Source organism: Thermobia domestica, chromosome 1 (assembly GCF_964235325.1).
Source record: "Thermobia domestica chromosome 1, izTheDome1.hap1.1, whole genome shotgun sequence".
Classification (NCBI taxonomy): Eukaryota; Metazoa; Arthropoda; class Insecta; order Zygentoma; family Lepismatidae; genus Thermobia; species Thermobia domestica.
In genome coordinates this window covers 63,837,945-63,850,504 of record NC_137454.1, presented here as the reverse complement: position 1 = coordinate 63,850,504, position 12,560 = coordinate 63,837,945, and the positions used below count along the sequence as shown (strand labels likewise).

Sequence of the window (12,560 nt, the reverse complement as noted above, 5' to 3'; positions counted from 1 at the left end):
GTTTAAAATGCATTATGCACTATGTTGAACACAACATTTATTACAAATTATGTAGAGCATTGCCAAAAGACGAGAGTTTTGCACTATGTTCAATGTTTGAAGATAACATCTCTTAGGTTAGATGGACACCACCTAGATAAAAACACTCTTTGGTCCCAAGAATCATATCCAGCATAGTTTGGCGCAGGGTTTTGGCAGAGATGACTGCTATCTCCCTTCGAATGCTGTCCTTCAATTCATTGATTGTAGTGGATTTTGTTGTGTACACCCCCTCCTTTAGATAACCCCACAGGAAATAGTCCGGTGGAGTTAGATCGGGGGATCTGGGTGTCTAATGGATATCATTGAATCTGGAGCTGAGAAGTCCAGGGAAGTGTCGGCGAAGGGTTGTCATTGATACTACTGTAGTATGACTGGTAGCACCATCCTTCTGCATTCACATGTTCTTTAGGGTAAGCCATCTCATTTCGGGAATAAAACATGTTCGTAATATTGTGTTGTAACGCTCAGCAGTGGCTGTTACGGTGCATTATGTTCGTTCTAAAATAATAATAATAATAATAATAATAATAATAATAATAATAATAATAATAATAATAATAATAATAATAATAATAATAATAATAATAATAATAAGGACTTCTCACATAGGCATGACTCACTAAACGCCACATAGTAACTTTGGTACTGTGCAATGGCAATATCATACAACAGCTGCGGATTTTTTCTAACTTAGAATCGACAGTTTTGTTCATTGACATAACCACTGAGGTGGAAATGAGCTTCGTCGGAAGTGATAAAGTGTTGCACAAAGTCATCACCTTTGCTGATTCGTTCTTTTCACAGAATGTGGTTTGTTGAATCTTATCTTGGTCGAACAATTTATGCACTATCTGTAGCTTGTATGGATACAGTTGTAAGTCACTTTTAAGGATTCGCCGCACACTGCTCCTGGAATATGCATTTGACGACACAATTGCCGAGTTGACTTTAGTCCATGGCGTTAGACACACGTTCAATGTTTATTGCACTATGCGACGATCGAGGTCTCCCAGGGAACTGTTGTTAGTTTGCGTTTGTGGTCTCATGGAGTTATGAACAGCACGCAGTATGACCGTTCGTGATGGTGCTACTCGTTTCTTAAAATGTTGTTTGGAATGCCGTTGTGCTGTGATGGTGGAGCTTGCACAACTGAAGAATGCTTCCACGACATACTAAATTTCAACGATGGTCCACATCACGATGATTCCCTTCAGCAATTAAAGAAACATATGTCAGTAATCCCAAACCTTATTCTTCCTGTTAAGCCATATGAAACACATGTATAACTGTTATTGCTCGTCGTATTCAAAATATAGATATATTCCAACAATATGTCCCATCCTGTATAAACTGCTATTGATTGCTCATCTACGCAACAATGTAAAAGTCCTCTCTGCTGGTCTAGTGGCTACAACACTCGTCTTTGGTGCACGTGTTCCCAGGTTTAATTCCCGGTGAGAGACCATTCAAACGGTTTCCATTTAAAACTATAGATCCATGTCGCATATAGCTTTGGTACGTAAAAGGATGTTCAGTTTCATTTTTAAAAAAACACACAGAGAGACACAAAGAAACCTGTGGACTAGAAAGAAACATTTCCCATACTTCTCTAATTTTTTGTATGTAGTCATAGTATCTTCAGCTAGTCTGTTATTCAAGTGCTTTTTGATTTATTATCGAAGCTACAAAACCTACAAGGATTAAGAATGCGTCTGCACAAAAGTCTTCCATTATCATTAGAGACTGCTACACGCCTGCCAATAATAACAATCCAATGAAAGCGTGGATTTCGATATCATCAATGTCTTCCCACTTTCTTGCAATTTGATTGCTTTCTGCCGCTCCGAGACTTATTCATGGTTCTGTTTCTGCCGTCTGTTTGTTTCATGAGCAATCACATTAATAGTCAGGAGTTTATCCAAAAATTCAGGAGTGTAATGAAAACTTCGGGAATGTAAAATTTATTAGTTGCTTGTTCATTTCCCCGTAGAGCAATGTTTCCCAATGTATAACGGGGGAGTAGATGTTAAGAAAAATTTGGGATAAGTGATTGAGGTGTGTGGATAAATTATTGTTGATATATCTCAAGATTAATATTCAGCTTGAAAGACGAGATTATATATTGTTTACCTTATATTAAGTTTATTTATTCTTCTTTACAGTACCAAATAAAGTTCGTTGGCTGAGTAATGGTCAATGAAAAATATTTACAACTTCCAGTTTCAATATAAGGATAAAAACAGAGATGGAAGCGTTCTTGGGACGTTGAATCTATGCTAAAAATTACCTCTTAGTGTTTCTGCTCTATAAGAATGCAATACTAAAATCGAAACAGCTTAAAGAACACGAGCAAAGATGAAGTCTATTCTTCGGATGTTATATCAATGTTAAGAATCTATTTATTGGTATTACTTCCATTTTTGCAGTATGCAGATGGAATATTAAAAACAAAGCAATTAAATCATGCACTTAAGATTTCATCAGACAGATAAAGGCGAAGATGAACCTGCAATGCTAAACCCATATATACAGTGTGTTAATGGCAAGCTGTAAGAGGTAATTCCTGACATTAAAAAAAGTTCATATGGGCTTGTGGGGGAAAAGTATATATTTTCAGAGTTAAGGCTATCTAAAAGCATGAAACACACAGACTGCAACATGTACTACCACGTATTTCAAACACAGGAACTATGGAGGGGTGGCATATGTCAGTGTAAAGGAAGTAATTTATATGTCCTCCAAAATGCATATTTCAGCAATGTATCATGTGTACCTAAGAGATTCCCCACAGGGCATAATTTCCAGACATGCTCCCAACACAATCCTTAGATAGCAAAGTGTGTCCAAAGTAGGCAAAAGATAAGCCTTGGCAGCAGTGAATACGAAATGCATCGGCGGGAAGCAGAAGTGTTAATGACCGCTTGTTACACGATTCCACATGTTCGAAACAACGTGTGTTACAATCTAAAATCCTAGGGTAAATGGAGGAGGAGACATATAAATAATCAGAAACAGCCTATATTAATGTCGAATTCATGGTCTACGGGTCATTTAGATAAATAGTGACATTTCCGATGCCGTTTAAGTTCGATTTAAGCCCCAATTAGCACGTGCAAAATGGTGACATTTAAAAATATCGAAAACGATTGGAGACAAAAAAAAAATCCGAAGAACTACTCTATAGTTCGTCATCAATTTTGGCCAAGAATCAGAAAGTCAAAAGTTCAGTTCGCTGATGAAGGTAATCCATCTACCTGTATTGGTAGAGAGCGACAATTTTCACCTTTTACGTAAATTACTATGGAGTAAAAACGATAATAGATGGAGAGAAGCGGTTTGCTACAATTGATTAAGCGTCCCAAGAATTTATTCCATTTCCAGCCTTAACTTTCTATTAAAACCGGAAGAGATAGAAATCCACCACAACTTCCTATTTCAATATTAATTGATTAAATAGCACGTTATATGAACCAAACTCCTTCACGTGTTGTACACGTGACACTGCCAGTTAGTTTTAACGCACTCAGATTTCTCTGTTAGAATTCAAACATAAAACGGCAAAAACTATAATAAACATAACTTAATAGTTGTCGTATAAGAGAGAAGCCTGAGAAGCAAAAGGATTTTATTTTGTACTGAATTTCAGACTTTCCCTGTGAGACAAAGAATTTACTTTCACCTAAGACTATATGCGATTTTTTCATCTTTTTCGTTTTGTTACATAGTTGACTTTGCGGTAGACAAAAGGTGAATGTTACGTTCACAAAACATACAAATATATTTACAAAAGAAAAATCATAACAGTAATCGCTATGCTATTAGTTCTGTCAGTAATATATGACAATGCAAATTGGGCTGTTTCTTCTTCGAAAGAAAAATAACAAATGTTTTATTTATTTGAATTTGAGAAGGGGTAATCTCTTTTCTTACGTTTGGTGTTTTGTGCACGTGAACAAAGAAGAAGGAAGAGAAGGAACAGCACAAGCGACTTTAAAATGTGGCTCTTCGTCCTAAATATGTATTCATATATATCTATTCCCCACGGAAATAGTATTTGGTCCATCGCCAACAACTGGAAAAGATGAGAACGAAATCACTACGAGGCCAAAAATAAAGAGCCACTTTTTCTACACTCCTCTCTCCTTCTTCCTTCTCTTTGTTTGAGAAAGAAAGAAAGAGAAAGAGAGAGAAAGAATATGCATGTTCTATATTCTCCTTAAGCTCTTATGACGTGAACATACACGTTAAAACATCACTTGAAAAACAATCTCTAACAGTATTGTTAATAAAATTTGCTGTGGGAAATGGGGTAAATTTCGTTGGTTGCAGTGAATTACTTTTCTGTTAATCATAAAACATGGTGAGTTTCGTTTCCCCAAAAACGTAGTTGGCTGAGACAGGCATCTTTCGATCAGAACGAAGAATGTGATTCTGTAACGATAACGTTTATGTATATTTAGTTTAGGGCAATAAGGATAATAGTCCGGTACCTTATGATAACAAATCTTGTGGCTAGACTTGTTTAAACTTGTTTTATTTATGCTGTTAAAGATATAACAAGTGAGGAAGCCATAAGTGATTAAAGTGTATTTTTAATTTCTGCAAAATGAATGATAAGTATTAAGGAAGTACAAAGTTTAAATGTAACAAATATAGTTTAAATGTACTGAAATAATTATTGTGGCAAGTTTTGGTGGGCACTAAAGTAATTTAAAACGAACTGGGATTGCAATATTTAATTATAAATGTATGTTACATTTCTTGGGAGTTTTTGTTTCTTAATTAAAAGTTTTCTGCTTCATTTTGACAATTTTATAGAATAATTAACAAATGAGATACGTACATGAAGTAGAAAAACTAAATTGGTCGTGACTATATGGTTCGAGTATGCGCCTTTTGACGCTTGAGATCTGGGTTTGATTCTCGGTGAGAGCTCATGAGGTTCGGATCTCACTTTAAACAACAGATTCACGTCTTCCGTAATCTCGATGACGAATTGGACGGTAAACTCCAAACCAAACAACTGATTTTTGTGACTTTATGACTATTTCCTTTAAAAAAAAAAAAAACTACCTAACTCTAACTCTATGGCTATGTAACCCGAAGGTTCAATGCCGCGTTCACAAAAGCTCTCCACTAACTTCTATCCTTAGCCAATGGGATCCAGTTTCTACTTTGTATTCCTATCTCTGCGAGATCCATCTTAATATTGTCCTCCCATCTGCGCCTAGGTTTTCCTAATGGTCGTTTTCCGGTTGGTCTTCCAGTTAAGATTTTGAAAGCGTTCCTACTTTCTTCCATCCTAGTTACGTGACCTGCCCACCTGAGTCTCCTAGACTTTATAACCCTAACAATGTTGGGTAAACCGTACAGATTATGTAGTTCCTCGTTATGAAGTTACCCATTCCCCATTTCCGTTTCCCTTCGGTCCGAATATTCGTCTCAGGATCTTGTCCTCAAATACTTTCAATCTATGTTCTTCCTTCCGAGTAAGCGACCATGTTTCGCAACCATACAGAACAACAGGCATGATTATCGTTTTGTATATTTTAAGCTTCAAATTCTTCGATGGAATTATCGACGACAGGAGATTTTCAACTGAATAATAACACGAATGCCCTGCTTTTGGTCGACATTTAATTTCTTCGTGAATATGGTTTCGTCTGTTAATATTGATCCTAGATATTTGAAAGTATCCACTTTATCAAAAGTATTATTCGATATTTTAACGCATCCATAATTTGCCCGTATTACGATCCCGACGAACTTCCATGTATTATGAACATTTTGCTAATTTCTGCAAAACAAAGCAACTATATCATTTCTCAATTTTTAAATAACATTTCTACCACACTCTATTCCGTAGGTAAATATCATATACATAGTTACGTTTGGTATATAGTTTCTACGAAGAGTGACTTTACATACCAGTAATGGGAAAAAATGTATTTTTGATTGATTGCTCATGGTTTCATTACAATCTCAAACTTTCTCCCAAAGATTATTATTATCAACTTTTACGTACAGTAAAGGGAGTATTTTGTGGGTGTAGTTTCAAGTAACAATTACAAAAATAATCTACAATCTTTCATTTTAATTCTAACAATATTATTAATCCAAATATTATGAAATAGGTAAATAATTGCAAATTTCTATAGGTCATCACATTTTCTCTTATAAAATTGAATAGTATAAAGGCGTTGTTTTATCACGTAAAATCTGAACAGGTTAGCTCAAACCGCCATGCCTAAAGGACGACGAATAAAGTTATTTCTTTTAATTCAACATTTAAAAAGAAATGTGATAAAAAAAAATATGGCGGGATATAACAGAAAGCCTGAATTTAACTGTCTTGTTTAAATGTTCTGTCCAAAGACAGTTTTAACTAATTTATCTAACGTAGGTACATAGTATAACATGGTCGTTAATTTAACACAATGTATTACCCTAGTCATGTTAAATTTTGATACATACCTGATACTACTTCAACTCCATTTGAGTTTGGTGTGAATTGTTAAAATAGTAATCGTTGATTCAACTATCTGACATTATCTTCATGGATTGAAATATACAAGGAATAAGGTTAAGATATCGAAAACAGATGGCAGCACTTCTGTTCGTATACATTTTGTCAGAAAATTCTTACATTCATTAAACTACTTTCATAAACAATTAGAGAAGATATACGTTCTTCATTATTTGATATAAATGTCAAATATACTACAAAGAGCTTTGCGCATAGCAAAAAATAATAACTATCACTAATTCTCAATATCAGTTACTTAGATATTTATGATATCCTCGGAAAGTAATGTGCACGCTTACAGAGTCATATTTGACATTCAACGATTGTCTACCTCATATATTCCCATCTTAGCACTTTTTTTTTCACTCAACACTAACTTTGGGCTTTCACTGCTTCTTACATCAGTCTCGAGTTGCCCCGATACAGATCTAATCAGGGGCGGATCCAGGGGGATATTTTCTTATTTTTTATATAGATAAAACCCATCCCAGAGTTTGGAGCTCTTAAAAAGTATCTCTAAGTAGTAGTATTACAACCAACCGCTTCCCCAGAAGTCCGTCCTGGATCCGCCCCTGGATCTAATCATCATGTGTCTCATCTAATGTTCTCAATGTGGTTGTGATGTGAATGCACTTCATATCATCATATCATCCAGGATAAGTGATTACGTTTATCCCCCAATTATCTGTCTTTTGTTTATTAGCAACATTAATACTATATTTTACAGTTTTGTTAATATTTTTTTCTCATAAGTATTAATCTCTAGGTATTTTGTTGTTGTTTTCTCTCACTTTAAAATTGCTCCTAATCAATTTATTGATACAATTAGGACATGATTAAAATACCTCGACATCATTGCTACAGAGAGGATGTAACTTTCTAATGGCTGGGGTTATATGACGCTTTGGAACATCAATGATGAAAATTATGAATAAAAAAGCATGATAAATCTGATTTCTTTCCTTTATAGGAAATGCACGCTTATAATTACAGTATGGTAATATCCATCTGATACACATGATTTTGAGACGGCTGCGACACCTTTGCTGAGTTACCGACGACAATACTTTAATAGCTTACGTTCCCCATGCGAGGTGATATAATTTTAAAAAATACGATATATATAGAGAATGAATACCGTAACGCTGTTCCTATTACCACAGTTCTTCGTTTATTCATAAGGTTCTTTAACACAGTCGCGGTGTTATTTTCACACCGCTCAACATCGACTCTGTGTCAAACAGGTAACACCGGGCTTGTGTTAACCGTGACACCAGATCCTTAATGTTGAAATAACACGTTAAAGTGGTAGTCACACTAGAACCACTCGCCTGTGTTAAAATTGAGTAACCATTTTCTGCTGTGTAGGTGGGATCACTAAGACTGAAGAATAGGAAAACATACAATGTTCGGAAATGTGGAAAGCTGGAATTTACAGTGAAAGAAAATATTAAAATTAGTATTATCACGGACACAAAAACCTAGACGTATATACATTGGACAAACCACAGTAATATAGAGTGTAATCATATTGAGCAATACCGGTATATATACTGGTCTCGAATAGTAAAGTGTGTGTGTATAATGCAGTGTAAAGTATTGTATGTTGCTTCTTACTGTTTTTGCCTCTTGAGACATAATTATGTTAATTTTTGGTTATAGATAGTATCATGGGTGGAAAGAATAATATGACATTGTGACACAGTAGCAAATCAGAGCTAGCATACATATCTGGTCGTGAGCCTCATCAATCTCTGAGGGAGGCAATGACGTTGCTAGAAAGGCATTATGGGGAAGGCTAATAATAATTGTCGTGTCAAAGAAGTATACATTTACGCACGCACGCAAATATATAACAAAACTATTATGAGTAACTTTTTAACTTAATTCAATGTTCCTTTCACGTAAGAGAATATTTTATTTTGAGTAAGTTCTCAAAATCAACGGAATGACAAAAGGTTCGAAATTGGACATTTACGAACTGCCACTGTTGAGTAAGCAACTTTACCGACATAAAATATAAGTTAGTATACAGTCTAATTTTTCCTTTCGGTAGATAATAAATATACCAAAATATGTTGACTAATATTTATTAAGGTCAAAATAAAAAAAGACATTAATATATAGAAAATCAGACTACTTTAATACATTTGTTTGTTTCAGTTCCTTGATAAAACATCATAACAATAGATTATATGTAAAGTGAATGTCTCACAGTTACAATCTGTTGTATGCTAAAGGAAACGACAATTAATAAAAGAAAATGAATAAAAGAAAAAGGATGATAAAGATAGTAAGGAGGAACATACGAAACATACATATATGGGCAAGGGCGGATCCAAGGGGGGCTATAGGGGCTATAGCCCCCTTGACCCTCAGGTATACACTGGATAAAATGGACTTCAATCCTGTTTTACACTGGATAAAGAGGCAAACTATGGTTTAGCCCCTCCCTTGATCATATCCTGGATCCTCCACTGTGTATGGGCATAGATAGCCATCTTCATTCATTAACATTAACGGAATGCTATATTAACAAACTCGGCCAGAATAATTGCTCTATCTATCTACAAGGTAACCAGAAAAGTACTTGCCCTGTTCATGCGCTCACAGAGAGGAAACGAAATGACACACGTGCCTGCCAAGTGATCAGGAGTTTGTCTGACCATCGACCTTCAATAATGCAGGCACGTTCAATGTCGAAAAGAAATGGACGTATCGAAGCAGCTTCTTCGCGTGTGTTTGTTGTATGGTTTTAAAGTGACCCTGTCAGCCGCCACATCAAGTAGCCGCATATGCCAGGCATTTGGGGAGAATGCCATGAACGAACGCACCGCCAGGCATTCGTTCCAGAAATTCTGTTCGGAAGCTGTGATCCTTTTGGATGAACCTCGCAGTGGACGACCACATGTGTTGGATGACATGGCCCTGAAAGCAGCCATTAAAGAGGACAATAGTCTAACGTATGATGAACTTCTAGAAAGGTTTCATGTTTTCGCTGTATGGGATAGGGAAGTGTTACAGGTTAAGCAAGAGGGTATCCCACACACTGTAGGGAGACAACAAGAAACAATGAGTGACAGTCAGTTTGTCCTTGCCCACTCGCAGCTGATCACACCCATTTCTGATCGCTTGCTCATTGGTGGCGAAACGTGTATCCTCTATGATACTCCCAAGAGCACCAGACATTGGTTGCCACATAAACCTGTTTTTCACATCTCAAGACTCCCTTTGTGCCCACGGAAAGTTATGCTCTCTGTATGATGGAACTGTCGGCAAGTGGTGCATTACAAGTTCCTTCCACCTGGTCAGACCATTACTACTGACCTCTGCCCTCAGTAATCGCAAAGGCTACACCATGCATTGCGGAAGAAGGAGCCGGCATTTGCGAATCGCAAGAGTGTGTTGTTCCTGCACGACAATACCAAACCACATGTGGCAAAGAGGGCCCGGGAGACCCTTAAACAATTTGGATGGTGGACACTGTGCCATGCATCACATTCACCGGGCCTTACTCCAACAGATTACCACCTATTTCATTCCGTGGGAGAACCTTTGCAAACGAAGGAGACCTGCGGAACGAGGGAGACCTGCAGATGGAGATTACTTTGAAATCTAAAGGTCTGTATCGTTCACTGTATTCCTTTTTGTTTATCACCACTCTAGAGCGCAATTGGTTACCTTGTATTTCAAAAAACAGAATTCAAAATTTTGCTTACATTTATGTAGGATATAGATAATCACCATTAAAGTCGTCGTTATTCATTAAGATTTTAACGGATTGTCTCTATTAAAGAACGCAGCCAAAAGAATTGATCCAGTGATTTAATACAAAAAACAAAATTCAAAATTCAAAAATTCGCTTAGGTTACATATATTAGATATAGGATATAAATAGTCATAATTAAAGTCATGCTATTCGTAAAGGTGAAAAGGGGTTGACTCTATGAACGAATTCGGCTGAGATAATCGCGCTAGCTAGCTACTGTATATATATATATATATATATAATTCAAAAATTTGCTTCTCCTGTAACCTAGCCGGCGGACGTAAAGAACTCAAAAATTTCCTTCATATACGAGTTATGAGTAGAAACCAGATGTTAGGCAGAATTTCTGTTCTTTAATATTAAAGATATAATCAAAAATAACATTTTAAAGTTTATATGGGGGGGTTGTAGTTTCAATTTAAGCCAATTTTATTTTGCCTATTTCACCTATTTTCCTTATTTTGCCTATTTCACCTATTTTCCTTATTTTGCCTATTTCACCTATTTTCCTTATTTTGCCTAAATAATTGCTTGAGTGCCTAATGCCGTCTATTCTGTGCATTTTCTTCAAAATAAGACTTTATTGGGGAAAAATATATAATTTAGTATTTCAAGAAAGGATTTTGCCTCTTCCGAGATAAGTACTGTTTGTAGTGATAAGATGTAAAATTTTGGACTACTAAGTGTACTGATAAAGTGCTAGTGTACTTGGACTGCTGTGTACTAATAAAATGTATAAAATTTATACGTGTAATGTGTAGTGATAAAGTGCTGTATAGAATGTGTTTACCAAATATACATTGAATACATGTCAAGCTTCGTTTTTATATATATAGTGAAAGAAGATATTAACAAGTAGGAATGTTTCTACATTCTTTGAACATTATTTATGACTTGAATTTATTTTTTAATTGTATTGAGTATTTATCTTTATTGTTTGCCTTACATTTTTGTGCCTATTTAACTGCCTATATTTTAAATTTTGAATGCCTATTTTCCAAGTTTTTAATGCCTAAAAATCCGGTCTCTAGTTATGAGCTATAGATAGCCACCTTTAAAATCGCCGTCACCCGTTAAGATGTTAACGTATTGTCTTTATTAACGTACTCGGCTGAGACTATCACTCTACTCTACATAGAAAACATGCGCTCTACACATCGCTCTATTGCAGAAAACATTGAATGTCTTGGGAAACGATAGTGCGATGCCGATAATAAACTAGGGATTGCTTGTGGATCTCTATCTGTAGTATTTTTAACTATCACTAAGAAGTCTCAAGAAATATTAAGAGAGAATGGCGCAAGCGCTATTAATTTGCGTTGCCCCCATAAATATGATCGTAAACATTTAAGCATGAACAACCTACACCATGTATGGAAGTAAACATGGCGGAAGCTAATGCAAATAGTGTCAGAAAGCATGCGAGAAAAATATTGTAACAAAGAAAGTGATATTGAAGACTTGAATTTACTGAATCTGATAATCTCATTGGTTCAATTTAAAGTTATAATGATTGTTCAATAACAATAGTGAATTACGTTTAAGAACAGAAAAAAAAGAACTCTTCGAAAATTCACCTTAGGCATCACTAATGTTTACAATTTTCGTAACGTCTCGTACTCCAAAGTATATTAGTTCACTTCCTGATCCTACCACAATTATTAACTAATTCTTAACGTACATTGATGTTGATTATGAGTGTAAATTGGTGATAATATTAAACTAAACTAGACAACGAACTGATTTTGAAAATACGTAGCCTTAGAACCACGGCAATCAGAAGTTATATACTTGTTATGTGATTACTTGACTATTATCACAATAATACTAGTGCGACATGTTTGATAGCTATATACGCTTAATATGGACTAGTATGTAAATCGATATGAGTATTATTATTTGTGTATATTTGATTAAAAGAAAAGTAAAACGAGCATGGACACTAGGTTAGTGAGAGTACAAGCACGAAATATAAATAAGACTAGCTCAATCAACTAGAACATTGAACTCATATAATAAAGCTCATCTTTTTAAATTAGACCATGTTAAGGTCTTGATTCGATTGGTTAAACCGAATGTCAATTGATATATCCCAATGTTTATCTAGACCATAATGTAATTTTCTTTGTTATTTATTTTTTAATTTTTTTTGTTGTCATTAGATGTAATAAAAATGTACTAGTTGTAATTAGTTGATTGTTTCCTTTCTGAAGCAATTCTTAA

At 35.3% G+C, this 12,560-nt stretch overlaps 2 protein-coding genes across 3 annotated transcripts in view; one reads left to right on the top strand and one right to left on the bottom strand.

The window, feature by feature from the left end:
* Positions 1-12,560, bottom strand: part of smog (G-protein coupled receptor 158 smog) — a 337,058-nt gene that overhangs the window by 307,449 nt on the left and 17,049 nt on the right. The gene's annotated exons all lie outside the window — the stretch shown is intronic.
* LOC145684649 (uncharacterized) lies at positions 9,278-9,832 on the top strand. The gene has a single exon (XM_081757067.1). It carries the CDS (start codon positions 9,278-9,280, stop codon positions 9,830-9,832), a length of 555 nt encoding a protein of 184 aa, XP_081613193.1.

Bases quoted from the DNA above. Each gene is read 5' to 3' on its own strand.
- LOC145684649 (XM_081757067.1), top strand. From the start codon at position 9,278: ATGGACGTATCGAAGCAGCTTCTTCGCGTGTGTTTGTTGTATGGTTTT.